Genomic DNA, 27846 nt, shown 5'->3' on the forward strand with positions numbered 1-27846 from the left:
CATCCTAAAACAAATAAAAAGGAACGAGTCTGACATCATCTAAAACCTTCTCGTTCGAATAATAATTTTTCATATTTCTTAAAGCATTTCAGGTAACTCTGGGTCTCTGAATGAGACGTGCCACTTAGGATGCAATGTCAGGACAGGAGACTGCTGTAAATTCACTTCCCTCTGTCTCGTTTCCCTTCCCTCCTCTTTTTCCACCCATCCTCTAACCAGCACTGCCTCCCTTTCACCCTTCACTCCTCCAGCAGCTGACCCATCACTGCTCATCTCCAAGCTCCATCTCTGAGCAGCACTGCAGAATGTAAAACTGGGTCTGAAGGCTGGATCAGTGTCCTAGATATGTATATTAATATACATCTAGAAGACCTGTGTGTAGAGAATATTTAACCCCTCCCCTGTCACTGCTCCCCGCTCCATTTCCATTGAATCCTTGGTGTGTCTGTCCCGTGTGAACTGTGGCCAGAGTCACTCTTCAGCTGCGAAATAAATAAAACTCAGCGTCTGCAACACTTAAAGGGAAACAAAGCACACGGTTGTTGACGTGAAAGTTACACATAAAGTGGGTCATCCGTTCATTATACTGGGCCATGACTGACAGGATGAAGAGCATGATCTCAGCTACCCACGCTGTCACTGAAGTGAAGCTGTGGCGTGTATGATGATGGGTGCACGCATGTAAGGCATGCCTTTTTTTAACTGACAAAACTTTGACAAAAATAAAAAAGATTCGATACATCTGCAGATCAGGTTTGTGTATCCTCACTTAACTGTGGCACACAAATCCATTCCAACAGAGAGCTTTTCCAGCACTCCACAGTCGGAGGTGTGTTAGCTAAACCTGTCACGCCAAGGCAGGTGTTGCAATAGTTCAGTAAGGATCTAATTAAATAACGCAATAAATCTGCTTTTTACTTTAAAGAAGGATTATTGAAACTCAGTTAATCAAACATTTCAGCACATGTCACATACAGCACTTGTGGACCTACGTACTTACTTTGAAGCCTCTGGCTGCAGTTACACACACACCAACACATTCATGTCCACAGCATTTCACTGCATCACGTCATGTTGCTCTCACTTTGGTATGTTGGTTCCTTCATAAGGCTTTTCTGTCCGAGCAGTTGGAGTAAACAGCAGGATTGTGTACATAATAAAAAATCAGCTTATACCTTTTTACTTACGTTTTTGTGGAAGCACTTATTAAATGTAACGTTACAATAAAGCTAACGGTTATCACCTTACCCTCACATTGTTGTACAGTTATCCAATGGCTGTGATTTATTGTACTGTATTGTCTTAGATGCTTTTCATATTTAGTATCTGCGCACCAGTATGCACTCATTAAAGCAAACACTGCCTGACCCAGGTCTGTTACCTATACATTTGAACATTGCTAAGTCTTCAACTCTGAAAAATAGAGTTGAGGTTTAGTGTAGTTTAATATGACGCTGCTTTGAAACGAAAAATGTCTCTATAATCGTAAAGTATCCAGAAACTACGGAAAGCTAGCTCGTTCTGTAGAAAATATCCTGTGCGTGTATCTGTGAGTGTGTATCTGTGTTTAAGCGTGTGTGTTGTGTAAACAGTATACATGTGCGTCTGTACACTGTTACTTACTGTATTCTAACACTGCTCTGCCTTCCAGAGTGCTCGTGCTATTTCGGTAAGTGTGTGTGTGTGTTTGTGTGTGTGTGGGGGGGGGGGCGGGATGTCCTCTGTCTCCTCTTGCTCGCCCGCAGATCTCTTGGCTCTGATGTGTGCTGCGCGCTAGACATCCTGAAATTAACTGAACTCTCTCTTTCTCTCTTTCTCCTGTCTCTGCACCCCAACTCCTCCTTCATTTCTTCCTTTATATCATTTTATTGTATTTCATTTTTCATCCTCCTGTGTTTTTGTCCGACATCCTCATCTGTCCTCTTCAAAAAACAAATCCTCTCTTTCTCTCCTCCACAAATCACTGTCTTATCCTGTTATCGATTTCTCTCTCTCTCCATCCTTTTTTCTCCTCGGGTCCTGGTGGCTATGCTACGTCGGGCCTGTGCTCTGTGTGCGTGTGTGTGTGTACGTGCGTGTGCGTGCTACACTGCTCTGCTATACGTTATCATCTCTGTGTTCGCCTGCTCTGCAGCGGAGGAGACACAGGCCTCGCGGAAATAACCTCAGTGTATGTACCTCTTGCTCTATCTCCATCTGCCCTCTCCCCCGCTCGTTTCCTCTGTCTCTCTCTGACAGTCTGTCTTTCCAAACTGGATCTGCAGCAGATTGTAGTTTTGCTGGTCATTTCGCCCCACATCAGGTGCCATATGGGTGGAGCTGAACAGCAGTGAAACAGTTCGACTCGCCATTCGGTGTCAAAGAAACTGCCCCTGCCCTGGTATTCAGGGCAGTTTGCATTTCCAAATCCTTTCCATTTTAGCAAAATTTTCAGCACTCTGTGTGGCCGACATTTGTTCTTCAACAGCCATTCAGAGTGTTCACGGGCCATGATTGAGTTTTCAATCAAACACTGAGATGGAACCAAGTGGGTCAGTCGGTTGAATGGAAATTCAAAACCTCTTCTGCTCATTCACCAAATATTCCAGTGTTTCCAGAGTGGCTGCACACTCAAGTGTTCTGAGCAAAGGGTATTCATCTCTTGGACAGAAACTCAGCGATTTTCCCAAATTTCAGATAAATCAAACGTCTATCTAGTTTTCAAAAGCCACCATTTTAAGTGCTGTGCCACACTTTTGTGTTCATGTCTGTAGACACAATATGAAAGTCAGCATCAAGCAGGAATTTTATGCCTTTTAAAAGAAATCTCTGTGTTGTCTGCATATAGTCTTTTGTGGTAATGGGTTGTGTTCTCCTTCATTGATGCACCTTTAGAAAAAGTCAACCTCTATTACATTAATGCAGTGAACCCCACCCATCTGGCACTCGAGCCTCTTTGGTTCAGCTTTGACCTAATTGTCACTGTTCAGATCTACTTTGATCAGGCCTTCTCCTCTGTCTTCCTCTTCTGTCGGCTTTTCTTTGAGCTATCTGAGTCTCTCTTTTTCTTCTTCCTTTTTCTCTCTCGAGTTTGCTCATGTTGAGCTCGCTCTGCGCTCCATTGTTTTCACTCCCTGTGAGAGTTTCACAGGAGTTCAGCTCGTACGCAGCGTCTGTGTGTGCTCGTCTGTGTGTGTCTATTACCTGTGCATTTGAATCCTTTGCATCACTGCAGACCGGGTCAACAGTGTATGATGAAAAGCATGGACTGCCCTGATATGTGACTGTTGGCCAGTACCGGGGATAGGCAGGGTGCCAGCATGTCATTACTCATGCATGACGTGGCAAAGTCTCACTGTGGATGCGAGAGAAAGTGGTGTGCCAATGAGGCAAGGTGTTGCTTTAGTCAAAGCCTGATGTTCAGTAGCATAAAAGGTGGCATGAAAGGCAGAGTGTGATGCTCATGATGTAGCTGCGTTGTGTTCAGCACCTTACATTAAGTTGCTTTCAATTCAAAATTAACAGTATAACTAGGGATGAAACAAAAATGAAAAACTGAAAGAAACCTGCCTGATGAGGCGTTAATGGACTAGTTTACTGAGAGCTTGGATGTCTACAAGAATGTGAGTCAACTGCTCTCAAAAGGTATACAATAAGACCACAAAAGAGACTGATAAACTAACTAAAAACCAGGGAAGACTAGTCAAATCTGGAAAGTCGGATCGGTAGTGACTAAATATTGTTATTCTAGCCAAAAAAGTACCATCTCACAAAAACACACTCCAGTGCTGATTGTTCTCAGTCAGAATTTTCAGAACATTCCCTAAAACTCTGCTTTGACAGTCTGACTCTTGGGACATATTCTTGGGGAACAACCTTTTAAATTAAAAGAAAAAAGACAGATATACTCCTGATCATGCTCCTCACCTAATGTGCCGTCTTCAGATTTGGACACAGCTGGACTCTTCCACTCAAAAGTTCTGTTTGGTCTCTAGATTATAGCCAGAAATCTTGCTCTCACAAAGGGTGGAGCTCCTCTACGTCGAGGGTGGGTCAGTTTGACACAGAGTTTGATCCTCTCTGTGAAACTTGAAGATCCATGTTGAAAACAATGAAAGTGGCAGCAGGTAAAGTTTCTGCGATTTATGGGTGTAGCAATGCAACTTTTTGATATTAGCTTTGGCCTTTGTAGTGTCCAAATAATGGGGGAAAAGAATATAACTTTGTAAATATCTAATGGTTTTTAATGATATTTATTTATTCTTCAATAAAACATTACTTTACAAAATGCTGTTTTGTCAAACTCATCAATTTAAAATGGAGAAATGAGGCTTTTTGTCAAAATAAACTATTTGAAGTCCGACACAAGTTTTTCTCTCTCTGTGTGTGTGTGTGTGTGTGTGTGTGTGTGTGTGTGTGTGTGTGTGTGTGTGTGTGTGTGTGTGTGTGGGTGGATGGATTAAGGGTGTACACATTTCTGTACTGCCAGCTACTCAGAGAACATGCATGGCTTGTGTACAGACTGCTGTAAGTGGTGACATTCGTCTCAGGGCGGAGAATCCTCCTGTGTTTGTCTTTGTCTGGCCTGCTGCTTGCAGACTGACCTGCTTTATCATCGAGTTAATGTGAGGCTTTGTGGGGGTTCACAGTGTGGGCAGGGTCTTTTTCCTGATCAGAGAAGCCTGACAATGAACCCAGCAGGAAAATCATGTAGAACTGGTCCCAGTATATATGTTGTAGGTCACATTTCAGCTGTGAGTAGATGAGATGAGTAGATGAGCCTTCATGGTGAGCAGGAAGTAAATCACATCACCAGCTCACTTTTGATATTTGTTTATTATTTTGTTTATTCAAACAGACAGTGGACAGTGAAACATTTTGTCTCGTAGTTTTTTTAGTGTAGGATTTTCCTGTTGAGTTCTTGAAGAGCTTTTGCTCTGGCTCAGAGCGCCTAGAATGATGGATTGTCTTATCCGCAGAGTGTCCATATTTGATTTATATTCGATCATACTTAGAAAGAAAGTATGCATGTAGTGAGAAACAAGATCAGTCTTTGAATAAGATGTAACCCTTGCTGCTCTATTGTCAGATTGGCGTAATGTTTTCTTCCCACACCATCTTTGCATCATTCTCATTAATGATGAGGACTAAGGCTCTCCTTACCATGTGTTTCATACCTCTGGCATGACATTTATGTCATCCAGCTAATTATAATATGCCAGTTTGAAAAGCAAAAGTTACATAAAATCTGTTCTTTTTCATGGCTATAAATATATACACATTTTTTAAGAAATGCCAAGTAATGTGGAATTTTCAGTTTTGCATTTTGTGTTTTTAATTATAAATCAAACCATAAAAAGACTGTCTGGTATCTCAACCCGAGTTTCATGTAAATGAAATATGGCTGCTGTGGGGAAAAGCAATATAGCTCCTCTGTGCATGTGAGGCATGGTTTCTAAAGCTCAACCTCATGCTTGTTCTCTGTCGCGCTACCCTTTTCTCCTCTCCCTGTGAGTTCCCTGTTTATATCTGTGCGTTTCATATCACCATATTTTGGTGAAGAGGCATGGTGTCACATGTTGTTTCATACTTAGACTTAATACTAAGGGATTTCAGGTCCTTTCCTTCAAGTTACATGAATGCTAATGCCGTTAGCTGGGGTCAGATTAGGCTATTCAGAAATCATATTTAGATCTGTATAGGTCACCACACACTACAGCACACAAGCCAAATATTCATATTATCAAATCAAACTGCACCTTCTGAAATCCTGAATTGCCGTCTTGTTCTGAACCACCACGCATCTAAATCAAGAGTTGGCATTGGATCATAAAGCACTTATACGCCCAATACCATAATGTTATATACTCAGCAAAAGTCACTGAAGTGACTGGTGTCCTTCTCAGACATGAGGACGGACTCCACTCCAGCAGTCCAAGGCCTTAAATCTCACTTCTTTTTATCTTTCTCTCCCCTACCTTATGATTTCTCTATCTGCCTCTATCTCCCTCTTCTGTATTTTCTTCTACTCTGCCTCCTTTGTCCTCGCAGACCATTACTGACACAAGTCCGATGCGTCGCTCCACGTCCAGCCTAGTTCATGGGCGTACAGGCAGGGGCGTGAGGCTGGACGACTACTCGCTGGAGAGGGTGGTGTCTGAGGAGGGGAGACATGGAGGACGCAGGGACAGAAGCCACCGCACCTCGCAGCGCTCCCTGACCAGATACACCGACGCGGACACGGGTGAGTAACTCAGAATGGTTATTTCCTTTGAAATCAGACCAACATCTGCACCAGTGTTCAGTTCACCAAAGAAAGATGAGCCATAAATCTCAGTGTGAGAGCAGTGCATCGTCTGCGTACAGATGGTGTGGCTAAGCTGACTGGTGTTTTGATTGCTGTGGTCAGACTGTCATGTTTAACACCATGAGAAGATCCCTAAAACTGTAACTTTCCATATTTGAGGGCTAGTGTTAAAATTAAATAATGTAAATTGGTTGTACAATTGGCATCACGGACAATCACAAATATAGGGCAAGTTTGTTGTGGCTGTTCATGAGCATTTGACTTATTTGTTGATTTAACTTTGCTTTTATATGAAAAATAAACTGTGGCTTGGAAATAAGTAGACAAAATCATAAGACTTCACAGTTAATTTGGAAAATATGTTATTGTCATTTCATTCAAGCACAGGTTGTGCTTTGGAAGAAAGGAGTTTTCTCATGTCACCAAGTCTCTTTACACAAGGAGAAACTTAAGTCTTGCTAACAGGCTACCATTTGTATTAGTATGTGGCATTTTATGCTAAGCTATACTACATCATAGATGGTTTAGCTGAAAAATAGAAAATTCTACCTCGCATGCTAAACTTTAGCATGTTAGCCATGTTAGCATAAGAAACGTTTGTTTGACCAGTAGACTGAATAAAAAAAAATACCCATTGGTTTGTGATTTGTGACACTATGAGAAATCAATTATTATTTAAGGCTGTCATTGATGTAACAATATTTGTTAGTAACATTAGCTTGGTTAGCAAGATGTATTCAGAGACTAGGTGCTTATTAATGTTGAAATACAAATAATGTATTAGAATATCTACTCAAAAAAATTGTAACATAGACTTCTTGTAATATATATGCTAGTACACATAACCACAACTGCAAAATAAGTGAGTTAAAAATGCTACAAAAGACACATAAGCAGTCAAAGCTCAGTTCAGCTAAGCTAGCTGCCTATCACTTAGAAGAATACTTTAGGACTCACGGCAACCTTAACATAGTTGTGGTCAAGGGGAAGTAGCTATAGAAATCAAAAGTGGGGTTTTTTTGTACCAGGCTATAAACATGCTTCTTCCTTCTCTAAAGTTAAGGACTGGAAGGTCATAGGAATTGATTTAGATTCAAATGGATATTTTAAAATTAAACATTAGCCTCAAGTTCGATGTTGTCTTCATCTAACTTATTACGTTTTTAAGGACCAAAACATGTCCAAAAATTTATTGCAACTGTGTGCAATGGATTTGTAATCTTGCTGCCTTTGACTTCAACAAGGGTGACCATGTCTGCAACTACCTGCCATCTTCAAATTAATATTTTTGCATCAGAAAGCTGTTGCCTTCTACATGCACAGAAATTCACATTAACTGCTTACATTCAGAGCCAAACCTCATAGATTTGAAGCAGAAATTCAGAAATTCTTCCACAAATAGTGACCTAGTTGCTAGGTCCATTATTGGGCAATGGTTTAATTGCAAATTGACTCAGCAACCTTGCTTTTATAAAGGAATAGAACCGAAATACAATCAGCTGAGTCTCCTATTGCAAAGATCATGTGACAGATGTGTTTTGCACATAATTGCGATCCGTTAACACTGCATTTATGCATTAGATGGTAATGGTTTACAAACCTTCACCAATCAGTGGTTCTAGTTAGTCCTAGAAGGACCATAATTGTTTGGAGACAGGTTGTCTCCCACCATGCAACCTGTATAATCACCTCGTGATCGAAAGTGGTCACTGAGCGATTCAGAGTAAAGCCCAATGAACCTCTGGGTGACCAGATGGTGACTGCAACTACTTGCAATTGCTTTCTGACAAAATAGTACCTTGATAGTACCTTTTAAGATTGCAACATATGGACATTTAGAAACTTCTACATATAGTACTGCGTGCAGTGTTGTTTGCAGCCAGGTCAAGAGTAATTCAGCAGCAGTTACTCCATTTACCTAAGTCAACATACATTTACAGATCATCATATTCACAAATATTAGTGCAATTCAAATCTTGGCACAGAGAAGTCCTTAAAAAGAACATTGCACAAAGCAGACAGCCCACTTCATCATTAATTGCGAGTCCAAATTGCATGCTTCAGCTGTAAAACTAATGCAACAACGCTGACAGAGTTAACCTCTAAAACCCTTTTATAATTGAAGAGCTCTCTAATCTAATGGAGAATCCTCTGCTCTGCCACATCGATTCTGGAGTGGAGATGTTCTGCATTTGACTGCACAACTGGAGTAGATTTTCTTCTTGCATGTTTTTGCAGTTTTAAGAACTTTAGCTTTACAGTAAACATGGAAAGTTTATTGTGTTAATCAAGTGGATAAAGACTTCTTGAGAATTAAGAATATCTTTGAGTAGAATTTTTGTTAATATGTTCTCAAGGATAATAAAATTATTGGTTTAAATGTAAACTGAGACGTCTCTTTGCCAGGCCTGGGCACAGACCTCAGCACCACCACACAGTCAGGTGATCTGCCGCCCAAGGAGCGCGAGCGGGACCGTGGCCGGACCAAGGACCGTCGTCACCACCATCACCATCACCATCATCACGGCTCCATGGACAAGGAGCGGTACGGCCACGACCGCCACGACTACTCCCACAGGCATCCCCACGACCGTCACTGGTCCCGGTCACCCAGCGAGGGGCCTGACGGACGAGGTCACAGACAGGTGGGCTCCAAAAGCAAAGATTATTGTCAAGGTTCAGCTGTTTAATTTCTTTATAGAATGTCTCATCGGGAGCATTTTGGATTGTTTGAGATTTTCTCTATTTCTGCATAAGCACGAGACACTTTCTCTTGAGCTTCAGTTCACAGACAGATGACTTGATCTGTTGATTTTTATTTTGGTGGCATTAATAGGACATCAGAAAAGGCCTACTACATGATCCTGTCAGCACCCGGTTTCACAGATAGGATAAGGTCCTTATGCTGGAATGCAGTAATGTCGGGATGGCTTTTTACTGCTTAAAAGTTACCCAGTCTTCTTTTGTGAGCTCCCAGCCGATCCCTTTGGCCGACCACTCCTGGGGAGGATAATAGTGGTCCTGAAATTCATTCTTTAAAGACAGTGTGTCTAACTGTGGGTTGATGAAATCCAATATCTTCAGAAATAGTTCTGTAACATTTCCAGCCTAATGAACATCAACAACTCACCCTCTTTTGCCCTGAACGATGTACTTCTGCAAATACTTTGAGATGATCAGTTTAAAAAAATAATTACTGGCTAACAGGTTCAGGTACTATTTATTGACAGCCAAGTAACATTGGGAAGAGTCAAAGTAGAATACTTCACATTTGCAGGATCTGCTTTTAGGGCTGATATTAAAAACAAAAAGTTTTAATTTCATTTTTGCAGAAATATAGAAAAGAGTACACAAAGTCTCAAGCACCAGTGTAAACATGCAATTATAGTATGGTATGACCTGTTTTTGTCTTAGATCTATATTTTGATGTACTTGGATCTTCTTATTATGATTTGAGGACAGTAGTTAATCATTTCACATATATTGTGACCCTTAATCTCCAGTAAGAGTTCACAAAAGGTTATTTCCACACTTCTATTTATGGATATCAATCTCTCTTTTTTCTGTTATGCTTTTTTTTCTTTGTCACCATTTCTCTGTCCATTTTTCTTCAATGTGACATGTGGCTTCTTGATGTCAATTTTTTGCTTCATCACTATGTTTTTGGATGATTTTTAATGGTGTCTATGTATCCATCTTTCTATCCATCTATCTCTCTTTCTTTCTGTCTATCTATCTCACCTCCGTTCTGCTCTATTCTGGTCTCTGTTGTTATTGTTGTGGTGCGTTTTGATTTTCCTTGTTTACATTTTGCTGTAGGGCAGTAGTTCGGTGAGCGGCAGCCCGGTTCCCTCTACCTCGGGGACCAGCACTCCAAGGAGAGGCCGCCGCCAGTTGCCTCAGACCCCTGCAGTCCCACGCCCACATGTCACCTACTCCCCCGCGGTCCGCAAGCCTGGCTATGGCCCCCCAGGGCCAGGTCGCCTGCGTTCACCCTCTCCACGACACTTCTCCCCTCCAGACCATGACAGAGGCTACCACCACCGACCCCCGTCACGCCACGCCTCTCCCCACCACGGGGGCTCTTCATCCCGGCATGGTTCGCCACGCTCCCCTAGGCACCAGTCCCCACGCTCGCCCCTCCACGGCTCACCCAGGTCGCCTCACCGAAGCCGCTGGAGCGGGCCTCCACCCGGGGACAGCCTGGAGTGTGACGGGCCCTTCTACGAGAGAGATTATGAGTATGAGCGTCACCACGAGCCTCCCGCCTACGAGCAGAGCCTCTCCCACGGCAACCCTCACCCACATGGAGGAAATCCTCACCCACACCCACGTTCACCTAGGACTGCCCGCCACGGGCCTCCTCCACCCCCTCAACCGCATCCACGCAGGGTACCCAATGGTTACCGCTCATCTTCACCTTCCCCACACCGACGGGGAACACCAGGGGTGCCACCCCACCCACACCACCGGCCTGCCCATGCCAGAGGGCCCCGCAAGGGCCTGCATGAACCTTATAGTGAGACGGATGAGGATGACTGGTGCTAGCAACCATAAAGAGCTTGGGATATGGCAGGAGAGGAGAAGAAGAACAGCAGTCTCCAGTGCTCTGGCCTTGGATATGTAGACTAAAAGAAAAAACAAACAAAAACAAAAAACTAAACAGAGTGGTGGGAGGGGTTGGATACCCTCAAAACCCTCTACCTTCAGCTCTCAGACTATGAACGAGTGGAAGGGGTGGAGGGGAGGGGGGGGGGGGGGCAGCAGAAAAGCCTTTTACACATTTTGTGTAATACTCAAATGAGTGGCAGAGCAGCATATGGGTAAAAAAGAAAAAAGGACCGCCAAGGCCTGGACACAGTTTACCTCTGCTTCTTTCAATCTCAGAACTACACTTCCCAGAATCAGCCTTGATCATCAAGACCTGGCTGCAGGAGGAAAAGAGAGGTGTGGGAGTGCAAGCAAGGGAGGAGCACGAGGTTATTCAAGTGCGATGTTATGAGGCCTAAAAGCACTTCTCTCAGACTGATGCCTGATTGCTTAGATTTGCTAGACGTGTGCTATTTGTCTCTGGCCAGACTGCTACTGTAAAAGCCTGAAAATGAGCTGGAACACAGAGTCCGCCGCTTAGACTCTGCTCCTAGACTGATATGTTTAAAGATACATCAATTAATAAAAAGCCAGGACCCCCCCAACCCTTACATGCCAAGCTATGCCTCCAGAAAATCAAACTTGAACAATGAAGAACACAGTGAAACTTTACATGACAAACACTGAAAAGAAAAAAAAGGGAGAACAACCACTTTATCTAGAACCTTTTTCCTGTCCAACTGACAGAACCAGGAAGCTCCGCCTATACTGCAAAAACCAGCCAATCACAGCGCTGGCTGATATTTGATGAGTTTTATCATCTCTGTTTACTGTTAAGGACTCGCATAGTGCTGATGGAACTGATGTGACATCACTTCCTGTCCAGCAGATGGTGGTGATAGTAGTAGTAGTAGTAGTAATAGTGGTGGCAGGGGGGAGAGCCACAGTGTGGGCTCACTTCCTGTTCACTTGCACTTGTGGGCTGGGCTCAGGTAACTAGAGAAAGGGAGTCGGACACTTTGTCAAGCCCCTTCCCTCTCTGTTACTCAACAGAGGATGACCCGACAGGAAATGACATCACACAGTTGAATAGGGCGGAGGAGAGGAAAGGAGGGATGGGAAAAAAAGACTAATTTCTTCAGTATTTCTTCTGTCGTTTACTTCTTGTTCTTCTTAGGACATTGGAGCTTGGTTCTTCTGTTGCATTCGCTCAGCCTCCTTTGATCTTTTTCAGAGCTCAAAATTTGATGGAAACCTGCATGACTGATTAAATACATATTAGAGTGGAAATCTAACTGGTGTGGGTGGGACCTGGGGGGCTTTGTAGGAAACTTTGCATTTAGGTTTACAAAAGAAGCTCCCTTCTTTCCAGCTCTTTCTTTCTCTCTCAGATCTCAGCAGAAATGTTGTTTTGTGGTTTCTTTGTACCTGAAGCAGGTTTTGACAGTTGGGTATTTTATTTGTCTCCGTTTCTGCCCAAAGCTCTGTTACTGCAACCTGTTAGAAGACAAGGAGCACCTTAAAGTTTCTGTCTGCACTTGAGAAACAAGAGGGAGAAAGGGCATGGAGAAGCGAACCTCTAACACACTTTATTTATTATTGTTAATGATGACACTTTTATGAATAATGATATCAATGTCAATGCAAAATGATGGTGACAATGATGATGATAATGGTGATGATTGGTTGAATTGTTGCTGTAGATTTGTTGTCATGTTATTTGGAGTTATGCTGTGTATGCTATGTTCATCCTGTTTACATCCATTATGTTATTATTCCCCCGTTCAATGATGTTTATCGGGTTCCTGATGCCTTGCTGCAATGTTTCAAGTCAACTGCGGCTTGGGAACTCTTCCTGAGCAGCATTGTGTGCTATAATGCAAATCTTTAAAGACACACTTTTTTCTCTCTGGAATGGTGGATTTGGAGGTCAGATGGACTCTCAGTTATCTGACCTGAAGTGGTTCAAAAGGGGTCAGAACTCTGTCAAGCCAACCCAAAGATCAGTAATTTAGGTTCAGAGTCAGAGGTAGGACAATTTATTGAGAGCCGTGAAAACTTTGTCTTCTCTTCACGCTTAAGAGGTGCTCAGAAAAGGTCATTTTACCGAGTTAAAAGTTCTACTGAGATTGAATTCTCCCACTTGCTGCCAAAAAAAGCTTTTCAATCTGTTGGGCTCTGCAGTTTTGTAGTGAGAACAGCACAGTATTAGTGGTACAGTGTTGGTGTCGGTCAGTATTTTTGCCACCAGGGGGCAGTGATAAACATATTATGTTATTGGCCCTACCTTTCCTGTCTACAGGACAGTCTCTGAGCCACATCCTAGTTTCAAGATCAGGAGTCAAAGCTGATCTTTACCTTATATCTTTGCAAGATATATATGTTAAGTCCTTGTGTTTCGCAGGAAACATGGATGCAGCCCGAGAGACAATATCTGTTTGTCAGTCCGCCCTTCCGCTTGCTTGTCTGCGCCAATGCTGACCATCCACCCCACCCTACAACCCCTTCTCTCAGGTCTGGCTAACCAGAGTCAACTAGTCATCCCAGTTCAGTCACATACGGTTGTAGCAAACCATTCCCTGCCAAAACCAACCTCAGTATCCACCGACCTTCTTTTCCCTAATTTATCCTTCTTTTGCTGTCCATTTGACGTCTGTTCTTTCAGCTTGGTAGAGAGTGATGCTGAAGGTTCAGGACAGAAACACTTAGGACTAATAATATTTCATCCTTATTGTTATGAGGGATAACACTTATTGAATATTCAATAACTCTAGGACAAAATGATAAAGTATAGATAAATATAGTTGATTACCTACAGATAAACCTAGATATGATATCGTAGATGTAGTTATAGACAAAAGAGTATAATTAGAGTTTCAGATAAATATTTATTTTGCATACCGATCATGCTCACAAAGAAGTCAAAGAATCGAGCTACTCTTAAAACCTCGCGCTGTTTGCAAAAGCCAGAAAACAAACCCCAGTCCACGTGTTGACTCTATGCAGACCTCATAGGCATCCTCATCATATTACTTCAAAAAGGTGAACCTACGACGCAGTGGTTCTGTAAAACAGGCCGAGGAAACGGGAACATGCAGATCTGAGAAAATGTGAACACTGGCACCGATGTTTTTTTCCCCAGACTTCACATGACATCACACCCCCACAGTTCATGTACCTCTGTAGCTGTCTTTTTCCCTCCCTCCTCCTGATGACGATTCCCTTTTTTCCTCCACAAATTTCTATTCTCTCCAAAAGATGTGTTGCCTCCAGGCCTAGTAGTTGAGCATTGCGTAGGAAAGATGTGGATTGGGGGGGTGGTTGTTTTTTGTTAACTGTTCATTTGCTTGGTGGGCATGAAGGGGCGCATAACACGAAACCCCCTTTCTGTCCTCACCTACAATCAAGAGGTTACGGCAGGTGGGGAATGTTCCCCAAAGCCCCCTACAGAGCCACAGTGCCTTCTGTATCCGAGTCAAATTTGTCATGCCCCATCTTGTCCATCGCTCACCCCCCTCAACCCTTAACCCACTGTAGTAGATGAGATCATCCACACTACGCCTTAAAAGTTGAGTCCCACTGGCGCCCATACTAGCATAGAAATGGGGAGAGTGGTGACTTTAAAACTGGGCCACAGTGAGGAAACGGTCAAAAGGCTAGACTCGAAGCAGGAAAGCCACATCGCATCCAGAGTGGGACGGACGACTTTAAAACTCCCATTCAGACATACAGATTTTTGTAAAAGTTGCCAAAATCCTAAGAGATCCACACAGTTGGAATCAAAGCCTTGAGGTTTTGGCCTCTACAGACTAAAATGACCATCATTTCAGGATCCTGCTAACTGGCTAGCCCTCTTGGCTATGGTGTGGCACCATCTCGTGTCCATCCCGGAGATGTCCTGGGTCCAGTTTCAGGCGGTGTAGTGAGAGTTTCACAGAGGTGCACGGCAGTTTGCTTACTTCTCAGGTCCCTCTAGAGTTAGGTAGCTAGATAGAAAACATAACAAAGAGTCAGCTACACGACAACACGCAGGCGTCAGATTGAGTTATTGTATGGTTTTACCTGGTGTGGTGTCAGAGGTTGGAACGGTAACCCCACCTTTCTGCTTTCACTAGCACATTATACACCGACTCCTCTCCGTCAACAGCATGCCGACACGCCACACTGTTGACAGGCAGGCATTAAAAAGCCACCTCCATTTTGGCTCCATGACACCACTCGCTTGTCCAGAATTGTAACAGCAGATCCAAAATGGCCGACACACAACACTGCCCTTTTGTGAAAGCATGTTGTGTGTGAGCATTTCCAAAAACAAACACCGTTCTCTTTGACGATAAAAGATCAGTGAGCATTTGATCTTTATTAGTTTTTGTGGGTGTTTCTCTTTGTTTTGCACAGGATTGGGGAGGGAGGGGAGGGTCTGCAAGGTTTTTTGCTCAGTCATCACTTCTCTCCACATCTCCTTCGCATCTTCACCTCTGGCTTCTGTCACCTTTCTAAATGTGTGACTAATCATTTCTGGATTTTCTTCTTCCTTGTGGGATAAAGGAAAACCGAACAGATGCACCAACCCATCCGCTCAGTTGGCTGTGAAATTGTGTCAGCGGGTCAGTCGTGAGGCAACGTTTCGAAAACACAGAAATAAGGGCTCTCTTTAAAAAAAAAAAGAAGAAGAAGAAGAAACAGTACACCGTGGGGTTTAATGTACAGTAGTGCTGCCAAAAGTTGTGCTTATGTAGCTGAAGCCACTCTGTGGTCTCCCCTTTGTACAGCACTAAATGTGTGCATGCGTGTGTGTGTGTAAGGGGGGTCAAGAGCAAGGCAGGGGAGGGACGGGTGGGAGGGGCCGAAGGCAATTTCTTAGAGGTTTTGGTGACTCCAGGGGATGGAGGGGGGAGTTTGGGGGAGGGGAGGACAGGGAGCAGCAGCAGCAGAGGTCATAGAGATGTTTTACACAATTTCACAATGGCACTGGACCACTTTTCAGACTCATCCTCAGAAGCCATGTTTTCCACCGTCAACCCATCCACGCTTTGTCCCGCTGTGAGGAAGGCGGGGCTACTGCTGCCATAAGGAGACATTTCCTCTGTTTGTGATGTCTGTGACAGTGTGTGAGTGTATATGACTGAGCAGGTGTTTCGAGTGGCGTCCAAGTGTGTTTAGTGCTGAAATCGATTTGTGTGATTAATCGCTAAGCCTTGTCATTATTATACATATACGTATCAGGTTTGTCACGATACTAGAATTTAAAAGTCAATACTGACGCCATGGAAAATCCTCAGAACCAATGTCAATACCACAGGGAAAAGTGAGAGAATATTTTAAAAAAGAAACATCAACAGCAAAAGTACTTTTAAGTTGTGCGAACGTGTGCAAAAAATACGACATTGTTGTTCAGAGTTATGAGCGTTATCTCCTTCAGCTGTTGAGTTGTCTGCTAGTGTGTGAAGTTCAGTGTCAGCTGGGGGAGGCCAACACGGCACCGCTGGTATCAATACTGTTGCCAGTGAATATCTGATTGACTAATAGCTTTTTTCTAATAAAAATCACTTCAAGCTTCTAAGATTTTTGGCAATGGCTTAAGAGTTCCTGTTAAAGTGCAGGTTTGTTGTTATGTGGATTACAAGCATTGAAAACACATTTTCCCATTAGTGTTCATTAATGAGCCCGGTCTTTATTTGAAAGGAATAAAATAACAGTCAAGTTTGGTTCAAGTTAAATAAGTAAGTCTAAAGTAGTAAATGGTTTTGGAAGGTTGCGTTGGCTGTCTCTATAATCGACTAATCGTTTCAGCACTAACTGTGTGTGTGTGTACATGTGAGAAGATACGGGACTGGGTTTGCATGCATTCGTCCGTTTATTAGTGTGTGTGTGAGTGTGTGTGTGTCCTGGCACCATCGGCTACAGAAGGTAATCCTCAGTGCCTTACACTGTACAGGACACTAAGATGATTTCTTCATCTGAGATATTCACAGCGCACACACATTACGTTTTAACGTCCTCATTGCCCATTGGTAAGGATGGTGTGGAGGGTGTGTGTGTGCGTGTTTGTATTTGTAAGGGGTGGGTGGGGATGGGGTGGGGCTCGGTAGATCATCATGTCACATGTGTCACCCATCGTCTCTCTCTCCGATGCCATCTAATGTGTATATTGCCTCTGTAATTCTTGTGTATACAATCCATAAAGTTTGTGGAAAAACTCTCTGTGTTCATCAGATCTCCATTCATTCTACACTCGTGTCGCTTCTCTTCTCCCTCCGTCCCCTCGCCCTCCCTCATCGTGTCATACCACCCGTGAACGCAAGGTGGTGGGATTGAGCTTTCACAGTCATCGCTCATTGTGAAACGCCCGTGTGGATCGGTTGAGTGAGTTGATGCTTGTGTGCGCATTTTTGGTTTGGAGGCGTCTGTCTGCCGCGTGTGCGCCTTGCTCAGTTCCTCGTGGAGCCTGGCAGGTGTTGGGGCTGAATTTATTCACTTAGATGAATAATTTGTAACTCAGATGAGCTCATCTGATCAGCAGTGAGAAAAGAAACCATTCTCAGTGATCAGTTTCTCACCTCAAGGAAACAGAAGAACAGCAAATACAGCCCGGCAAACCCTTACATTGTATGTTAGCAGATTAAACTGCATTTAACGTATCGATAATCTCTTTAGCAGATAAGGTCTTTACATTTACACTGAAGGAGAGAGTTATTAATGCAAAAGCATGACACCTGCCTGGTTCCCTAATCCAATCAGTAAATCGATTCTTCAGAAACACGGGTGAAATGCCTCTTGCTGTAGCCGCTGCAACCCTCAAGCAAGCTCCCCACTGTTTCCATCCATGTCCTTCATTCTTCCCTCACCATCTCTGTGCTCTCTGTTTGTTTGCATCGCCATCAGCTCACCAGAGAAGAGTTGCCTCCAGAAGATTCGATTTCTTTTTTGCTTTTTGCTCTCAACGTCAGACACTGCAGGCTGATAGATCCCAAAACTGGACTGTTTTGTAGGTTTGAAAATACTGTTAAATATGTTCTTGTGAAGAAGACTCTGAATCCCTTTAACCAGTTTAGGGAATATTAGTGATGCAGCAAACGAGCTATTACGTCATGTTCAAGCCACTAGAGATGTTTAATCTGCTGCTTTGTGACAGTTAGGCAACAGCTGGTGGAACAGTCACACCGAGCCAAACAGAAGGAGTTAAAGGTGTCAGAGTGACCTTCTCCAGTTACACAGCCCTCCATCAACTGTTAAAAAACAAAGGGTTCAATCTGACTTCAAGGGATCCGAATACCAGCCGATTAAAACGCTTTGTCAGCGCTGAGATGCAAAGCTGGGAATCTCTCTGGAGCAGCCACCAGCCATCCATCGCCACGCACGCCATCCGACCCTCGACCCAGTAGAACCAAAACCAGTGCCACAGTAGAAAACCATACAGCAAGTCGGGGTGGAAAAAAAAGATAAAAATATAATCATACATGGCAATTTAAGATAAAAGAGAAGTATTTAATTACAGATTTGCATGTGCAATGTGCATGCCACTATGTTGGGTAACAAGTCAACTTCAGGAATTAAAAAAAATATATTAAATATAAAGAAAAAGTATATATATGTAAAATATATATATATAGATAGATAGATAGATAGATGTTTTTAAGAGCAATGTGTTTCTTTTTTCTTCTATTTTTAAAAACAAAAATAAAAAAAAACACAAATAAAAAAACGGAAAAACAAAATCATGCTAACAAAAAAAATGGAAATGACTTTGATGATAAAATCAAAGAATGTTTGTTTCTTATATTTGCCAGTTATTTCACGGGGAGGGAGGGAGGGTATCCATGGGGTAAGAAGGATAGATAACACTTAAAATAACATTACAAGAAAAAAGAGAGAAAAAAAGATTTTAAAAAGGGGGGAGAAGGAATACTAAACTTTTCCTGGATGATAAACAATCCCTTTGAGAGTAAAGAGCTGCCTGAACCTGAATCTGGTGATGTTATTCCCGTTTATGAATTCCCTTCTTTCTCTCTTCCTCTCTCTTTCTCACTTTCTCTGACCATCTCTTTCTCTCCCTGTTTCTTTCTCTATCTCTGCTGTTTCTACCAGTGCATTTTGTAATTTCAAACAGAACTCTTCCTAAAGAACCTGAATAAACCAGAGAGAATGCATTCTAACCATCCTCCTGTCTGCTTCATTGATGCCACACACCGTGACACCGCTGACGAATCAGAGTACACATAATCTAATCACAGTTGGTGTGATAACAGATGTGAAATAGCTTGTTTTAGCTCCACAAAGAACTGTAGGTGGACTCACTGAAATCAATACAAGACTGAACAAACTCTCATTGGAATTGATCACATGGAAAATGCATGTAAATAGATTTCGGTTGTTCGTGAGAGGAGAAGCTTATTGTGATGTTCTGCAAACTTGAACGCAAATCCAAATGCTACAGTCACAAACTGGAAATAAAGGATGACCATTACTTACATTTTACTCTGCAGTATTTCTAATGGCCTGCAGGGTGCCTCTTCTTGTGTTAAAATAAAAGTCAACTTGCAAAGAAGTCTGTAAAAAACAACTTTCTGCCTTCCCTGATTCATGAGTGCAATAAATACTTTCTGGATGAGTTCATAGTGTCTGCTAGTTAAAAGTCTTGATAAATATTTGTGCCACTTTTATTTATTTATTTATTCTTGTTGCTAGCTGCTGTAGACTCCACCTAACCTTGCCCAGACATCCTCCCAAAACACTTGCCTGCCTTCTTTTACTTTGTCATCTCAAAGTGAATTGTTAAGATCTCATTAAGATAAGAAAAAATCACCCATCTGTTTACGAGGAGGTGCTGGTACCATATGACCAATGAGAAACATGAGCAGGCGTGCTGGGAGCAGAGTCATTTACACTGCTCAAAAACAAAAAAAAAGCTGTTGTCACTTTGATTTTCAGGTTGTCTTTCCATTCAGCCCCCTGTAGCTCAATACTTTTCATTTCCATCAAATGATGTGGGATCCAAAGACATTACCCAGTTCATATAGGAATAGCTATCTGTCATGATTCTTTTTCTTACTGAGAGATTGCTCTCCGTTAACTTTTTCTTTAAATTTACCTGAGGACTTAGACGTCATTGATTCTCATTATGAAAAAACACCAAATAAATGAGGCACGTGACAACTCAGGGTTAAACCTTTAGCTTCCAGATCCCGAGAAGAACAACAGATGAATTACTCTGTCCGTGCGAGAGTTTTCTGAACTTTCAGGACGTATGTTGTACGATCACATGTAACAGGAGTAAATAAATTGTGTGGTGATTTAAATACGGGGACAGTGAGCACTGTAACCAGTGGCTCTTCTTCTTGTACTGTTTCATTACTAAACCAAATTATGGATGACAGAACAATGTTTTAGAAAAGTCAGTACAACAATTTTAAACTATTATATGCATTTTTAAACCATTTATGTTAGTTTGTACCAGCTGTCTACTTTATTCACAGTGTCACAGCAAGAAGACAGAAACAGACGTCACAAGATCAGAGCAACTTGGTATGACAGAGTAATATGTGAATAATACAGTGTTACACACTAACAGGATGACAGCAGACACACGTGCTCACAGTGAAACAGCAGGAATGATGTGGTGAAACTTTTACTTAATCTGCATTTAGTTTAAAAGCAACAAACAGTATCAGGGAAACTAAGTTTGTGGGATTTATTTACGCTCACACAACTTATATTTTCACACAAGACCACATAGCTTTGGATAGCTTTTCTCCCTTGAGAAATGAAATCCTCACTTAAAAACTGTATTTTGTATTAAGTGTAATGATAGAAATGATTTGATGAACTGAAACACTTAAGTGGGCGAAAGATACAAAAGAGGAAAAATCTTTCTCACAGCAAAAATTACTTTGAGCATTCATATCTACATTGTGGTCATTTATAATCTAAGCAGCTATAAATGTAAGTGTTAATATAATGATTATAATCTTTTCATGCTGTTAGCTATGAAATGACCCAAATACAGACACTTGGAATCAAACTATAATCTAACAAAAGGCGAGCTGTTTATTTGTGGCTGGGAGAAAGTACAAAACAAAAGGCCGATCCACACTGAGGCAAAACTAACTAGAACTAAACTGGGAAAAACTAAATGCTAAACACAAGAGACAAAGAACAAAACATGAAGTTGAAAAAAACATGAAAGTGAATAAAGGCAGACAGAGGACATGTATACTTAGAAGAGTAACAAGGGAAGTAGAAACACATGGGAAACACAGCTGACACAAATGAATGATGATACAGGGGAAGCAAAACTAAACACACTGAACATGGAAACACAAGACCGTAAAAATAAAACAGGAAACATAATGAGATGAAAACTGTGACAACACGAGCTTGACAATATGACTTGGAAAACACAGACAGGAAACACATAACAGTCTGGGGAGAAGGACTGATACACTAGAGGAACGTGAAACAGATAAAGGGAAACGAGGCACATACGTAACTAAAAATCACACATAAAGGACAAACTTACACAGGAAACCGAAAATTACACATAAACAAGGGAGCGTGGATGAAACCAAACCTAACTAAGACACACTAATAATAACACTAGAAATTACCATTACATCATAAGAAATCAGACATACATAATAAACTCAAAATGCTGGGTCACAGCCCCATTGCCCTGGCAAAAAACAGGTAATTTTGCCCATTGTTAGGTGGTTCCTAGGCAACTTCATGGCATATTATTATTCATTGAAATCATTACAATATATCGTGTAAAATTCAACTTTTCCAGATATAAATTAGTCGTTACTCTCTTGAATATGTTATAGGTGCATAAATGCTACAAATAAGTCAGTTTGGCCTGTTGGTAGGTGATTGCTAGGCAACATGATCTGATATCGATAAGAACCTTCAGAGATCTGTGAAGCACCCTGTGCCAGCTTTGGTTGCGCAGATCCTGATCATACGTGAGGAGTTTCCGGACAAACAAACAAACAAACAAACAAACAAACAAACAGGCAGATTTATTGCACAATATTAGAAATTTAGAGTTTTGCAATTGCTAAGCAATTAAACTGCAATGATTCAACAGCATCTGTCATCCAAATTCTATCTCTTAATGAGTCATTCTTTTCAGATTCTCTTTTTTCTCTATATTAGCTTCATTTCACTGTAGAACCTGGAGAGGGCTTGATTTACTACCATCTCATCACTGCTGTCACTTTAATCACTATCAGTGTGATAATATATACGTCACTGAGATGTTCCTGAGTATCTCCTGCAAACTAGATCCCTGAATGGATGAGCGAGTTAGTGAATGAAAAAGTGGTCCATGTATGCAGCCAGCTCATCACAGGTGTGATTACCCTGAAAAAAAAAGCTGCCTCTCTATTTAGGAATTTGAAGCATGTTGAAATCAAACGCCCCCTCACCGAGCGTCCCCAGAGTGCCTCCCTCCTGTTCCTCCTCCCACTCTCTGTCTACGTCTGGCACTACGTCACTGATGGCAGCCGTGGAAGACACACAAACATACACACCTACATGTTCGCACACATGCAGCCTTTGCTGTGTCCTACGCTCCCCTCCTCCCCACGGAGTCACGTTTTATTGACATCCCTCCTCCCTTCGTCTCTCTGAATGCCTCTTCCTGGAGCCATCCTTCTTCTCACATCTATCCTTCCTCCTCCTCTCTGTCTGCCTGCGTCTCCACTCACATGGATGTCTTCCACCTCCTCCCACACACACACACACACACACACACTAATATTCACTGGGTGGCACGTGACAGATACCCAAATAGACTAAAAACATGAGAAGAGTTGCGTCTTAATTAGATTTTTATGAAAAGATACAATGATCTGTGTGCTTTAAGGACACTTAAAGCATACCCACAGGCCATTAGCCTGCCTACTGCATCAAACACACACACAGTCACACAAGGCCAGATACATTAGAGCGCTTTGTCCTTCTCCTGCAGTCTTAAAATAGACTCCTCCTACACAATGTGTTGCCCGTCGGCATCATTTCCCATCTCTGCCAGCTCTGCTGCTGCCAGACGTACGCACGCACACACACACGCACACACACGCACGCACACGCACACACACGCACACACACAAACACACACAGGCTATCTTACTCATTCATGCTCATAGTTCCTCTGCTTTAATGAAACATATCAGTCAGCACTAATAGAGCGGGATATCATGTGTTCACAGCCTTTTAACATGGACTCATCGAGCAATCACACGCACAGAGCCGCAACTCCTAACTACTTCCTCCTCCTTCTCCTCTCTGGAGAAGCCCAAGGCCACTCACTAACCACATTTTGACAGAGCGGGACTCCCTGTTCAAAGAACTTTCTTCAGTTTGTTCAGCAGGGGGGTTTTGGAGGACAATGAAGTGTTTAAAAAGTCATGACAAGTTTTGGGAAGGTAATTTCCCCCAAAAATCCTGTCTTTGAATTACTCATATGGCTCATATGATCTCTTAATTGCTTGATGCTTCACCCTTTCATCGCAGAAACATTAAAAAAAAAAAAATCAAGAAAAAAAAAGCTGAGGCCAGATAAACTTTTATTTCCTGCCAATCACGTGGGCTTCTGTTAAAAATGACCTGTGGACAGTTGTTTCTTCACCAGTAATGGAAATGCAGCATAAGGCGTAGGTGGTGCTAATTCTACCATCAGGTGTAATGAAACATTGCACAAGTAGAGCGTGCAATTAAAGTGGTAGCTATGAGAGGAAATAGCCATTTATGTTTGTTTCATTTGTTTATTTGAGAAAAAGACAGCTGATGTTTTTGCATGTTGCTGCGTTTGTCACGTTTCTACCATCATTTTCATTTGCACTTTCTTACTTCCATGATCTGCCAGTCCAGCAAATCCCAGTTGTGCTCTGTTTGACTGACATCTGGTGACTTTGTGTAATTTTCAAGAAATCGCTTTGGATTTATTTGAGTTGTGTGACATCATGCTGGAGGATCTTTACAGTGTGGTCATAAAGGGATGGACATGGTCAGCAGTAACACTCAGATACTTTGATGTTTAAATGAAGACAAAGAGTCCAAGGTGTGCCAGAAAAAGTCCCCCAGACCATTATAGCAGCCTGAGCTTTAGTGTGGAGGACCCAAGCGCAGACATATGGAGGCAAGGTTTCACAAAAAGCAAACCATTTATTAGATAAGGGAAGTAAAACCAAAAGCAAAACACAAGTCACCAGAATAAAGTAGGAAATGTGAAAGCAGATTATCTTGACCATGTGTCAATGCCTACATTCACTGAGTTGCTACCATGAGACTGGCTAATTAGATATTTGTGTTAACCAACAGTTTAACAGGTGTACCTTGTATATCTTATGCTGATTTTGTGACTATAACTGTAACCGGAAACTGTAGCAGCTAGTTATACTACTATACCTCAGTCATTATGTAACAAATAACATGCCCTCCTGTGCACTTAATTGTACTAACAGACCTTCTGAGGTGTCTGTAGCCTGTGACTGTATGATGTGCTAAGTGGGCTGAGTGACTGTCATGAAATCATTAATGTGTTAATGTGGTGAATGCCAATGTTTTATTTTAAGATATCAGAGACTGTCAGTTGCAATTCTATCCCGCTCTGTGTCCTGCTAATGTTTGCACATGCATTGTTTTAACATGTCGATAGCTAATGTGCTTATATAAATGTCAGATACATTAATTGAAACCATCTAAGCAGTGTAATGCAGCGCTATAATGTGTAGAATATCTGTATTTACGCCCATGTACACGATCACACAGGTTATATCCCACCATCACAGGCAGCGCGGCGTCATTGGACGCATGCATACATCCTGTGACATTTCCTGCCTGTTCTTTTTTTTTTAGCTCCGAGCTGCTACAGCTCTACGTCATGCCTCTGCCTGGCCTCTGCACTCTGCATTTTAATCAGGCAGCTTCTTACATGGCTTTCACAAGGCAGCACTGATCCAGGGAATCCATCATATCTCTTTGCTTTGCTGCTGTAGCAACAGCGTGATATGTAAGAGCTGTGTTTACCTCATTCATTTTGAGAACTAGGCCTGGACATATTCTCTTATTATTCTTACCATCAAAATATAATCAATTAACAGTCCACAGAATGAACTGATCCTTTAAATGATCAGTGGAAATAAAGCCAAAAAATAGCTCTTTGCATAAAGGTCCAGTTGATGCACTATAAACACACAGTCTATTGTTTAATTTGTCCAGGTCTCGGTTACACAACTGCTCTGCCGGAAATGCTCACTAGAACAGCAAGCGAGGATTAATCTGCAGCTGAAAATAGTCCCCAACAAATGTACTGTTGTTTACTCCCGCATGAGTCATGGTTGCTAAAAATAGGTCCCAACTCTCATAGACAGTGTTTAGAAACGTTTAACTTTATATTCATGTATTTGAGGCATTTTAGAAATATAATATTAACGCTGGATCATTGTTATATCTTCAGTTGAAAATCAGCGAGAGCTTAGAGTTGAAAACTCATGAACGATACATAATATGACTAAACTGAACTGGCATTAAATTTCTCCTGATATTACCTATAAAATGTTTAATAAATAAAATAGTTACCTATAACATTCCATTAGTGTCAGCTTTAATTTGTGTTTATTGCAACACACTACGTGATGCCATAAAGTCTTATCCTTTAATATATATTAGCATGCTAATATATAGATATGCTGTATAGGTCTCCATTTACAAGACTGAAGCTTATTCAAACAAACAAATAAAAATTTAATTGAGTTTAGTTAAATTTTCATGTAATTAAATGAAAGTCTGAAAAAAAATTAAATGTTGCTGGGACCTAGCAGTGCTAATATACCCACATAGCAAGCTGGTCTGGCCCAGATCTGGTGTCAAGCCGGCACTGCTGACTGACCGGTAAGTGGTATGTCATCCAGATATGGGTCAGGCCTGACGTAGGTGGCATTTTTTATGTGATGGCATGCCACATCTGGCCCGATTGTGGTTTGGTGTATGTGGCCCAGGCTCATAGAAAACAGGTCTGGCCCGGATCCGGCATCAAGCTGGCACTTCTGACTGACTGGTGTCATGGCAGGGTGTATGTCAACCAGATGTGGGCCAGGTCTGGCAATGATGGCACTATCTATGTTCCTATTTTCCTATTTTAGTTTGAAGACCCAAATTCCATGTTGCAATCAATGTTCCCTCTGCGCAATTCCGCACTGCTGGCACGGTCTCTGCGCACAGAAAATCTGCGTTGCACACACAAAAAAAAAAATCTAACCTGAATTGAAATTAAAATTAATACTTTAAGAATTCTGTTTTGCAGTGTTAGTCAGTAAGTGACTGGCTGCTCCCGTATGGGATTAGAACGACGCCACTTTATCCTATAGTCCAGCCAATGATGCGATTCACACTCATATATACGCAGCTAATCAACGTCGTTGACAGGCTATGACAGCTTCCTTATGTGCTGACACTGGTGTTTTAGCTAGCAAAGCGGCGTGGCTGATGTGGAGTGAAGCCACGTTAATGACAACGTGTACAACCATTGGAGATGTGAGCAGAACAATTGACGGGAAAAGTGTGGACTTTATACCAGGCCAAGTAAAACCAGAGTTATGATAAAAAATATATGCAATGTTTGGTTTTCTTCCTGAATACTATCATTCTTTATATTTACTGCAGGAAGAAACGGTAAAAACGGTGTTTTATAAGGAAAACCTCAAAAGCACTCTCCCCTGTGAGCAAAAACAGCCCTCCCAACTCCCCCAGCCTTTCCTATTGGTCGAAAAATGTACCATGTCGACCAATCACAAAAATGATATGGCAGTATGGCATTTAGTTGTTTATGCAGGGGGGAAGTTTTAGGAGTGACGGCGGTGTTTGAGATGTGAGAGATTTTCGATGTTTAGTGCAAATCTTGTGTAGTTAGTGTGTAGTGTAGTCAATAGTTTTGTTGTGTGTGTCAGGACAATGAGGCGACTGCTGAATGTTACAGGAGTGATACATCTCCTGTTGCCAGGCCTGCAGGTATCAGGCTGTTGTTCTCCTTTATCTCATAGTGGACAGAAATTATTTTTTGGAGTGACACAAATGATTTGTGTGGCATCAAATTTGATGCAGAACAGCTGATTGTTCTGTAAATATTTTGAAATGTTTATTTAAAAAAACGCCTTGGCTGCATTTTTAGGTAAACAGCTGCAAAAACTTTGTTGTTTGCATAACTCAGTTACTTTATTGAAGAAGTAACTATATAATTAATTGCCCAGCATTGGTCATCATGTAGTGTATTTTGCAGACAGAGAGTTACAGGACCTTCTCCCTGACCACAGACTCATACTCATAATACAAGTCAGAGCAATATATATATATATATATATATATATATATATATATATATATATATATATATATATATATATATATATATATATATATATATATATATATATATATATATATATAACAACACCCAGCACGCCCCTGCGGGCGGTTTATCCTTCAAGCTCAGGTCCTCTACCAGCCTGGGAGCTTGAGGGTCCTGCGCAGTATCTTAGCTGTTCCCAGGACTGCGCTCTTCTGGACAGACTAGACCTTTATGACTAGAGAGAAGATTTTCTGGATAAACTAGACTTACCTAAGCAGACAGCTAATGCTAATCATTGGCTAACTCACCCTGATCAATCACCTCCATGTTTGACAGTTAGTTTAATCTTCCGACCAGGCTCTGCATCAGTTTCCTAACTCAAAGTTGAGAAAGCGTTTTAGAGTCATTTTATATAATCAAAGAACTCAATTGTTTTGTATCTCTATGTATCCCTCATGTTGGATAATTCATCTCTAACAGACAAACCTTTTAAAAGCCTAACTGGTAAAGTGAACTTTCACTCATTGGACAGTTCATTAGTTACACCCAGCTTGTACCAGGTTGGAACCTGCTTTGCTTTAGTTCATGGATTCAACAAGAAGCCAGTGTTGAGCCTGTATGA

At 41.8% G+C, this 27846-nt stretch overlaps 1 protein-coding gene across 3 annotated transcripts in view; it reads left to right on the forward strand.

Moving 5' to 3' along the window:
* Positions 1-10834, forward strand: part of cacna1ab (calcium channel, voltage-dependent, P/Q type, alpha 1A subunit, b) — a 108615-nt gene extending 97781 nt beyond the window's left edge. The window contains exons 19-23 of one of the 3 annotated variants that reach the window (XM_085355562.1): positions 1652-1669; positions 2135-2170; positions 6031-6223; positions 8693-8931; positions 10106-10834. In XM_085355562.1, the coding sequence (XP_085211688.1) occupies positions 1652-1669; positions 2135-2170; positions 6031-6223; positions 8693-8931; positions 10106-10834 (1215 nt within the window). Of the gene's footprint in view, positions 1-1651; positions 1670-2134; positions 2171-6030; positions 6228-7029; positions 7035-8677; positions 8932-10105 lie in introns of all 3 variants that reach the window. The other 2 variants (XM_085355561.1, XM_085355563.1) reach the window with 2 other exon arrangements.
* Positions 10835-27846: the final 17012 nt, after the last annotated feature.

The sequence above is a fragment of the Diplotaxodon limnothrissa genome, linkage group LG6, assembly GCF_057381915.1.
Source record: "Diplotaxodon limnothrissa isolate DT_005_m linkage group LG6, D_limnothrissa_male_GT1.1, whole genome shotgun sequence".
Lineage (NCBI taxonomy): Eukaryota > Metazoa > Chordata > Actinopteri > Cichliformes > Cichlidae > Diplotaxodon > Diplotaxodon limnothrissa.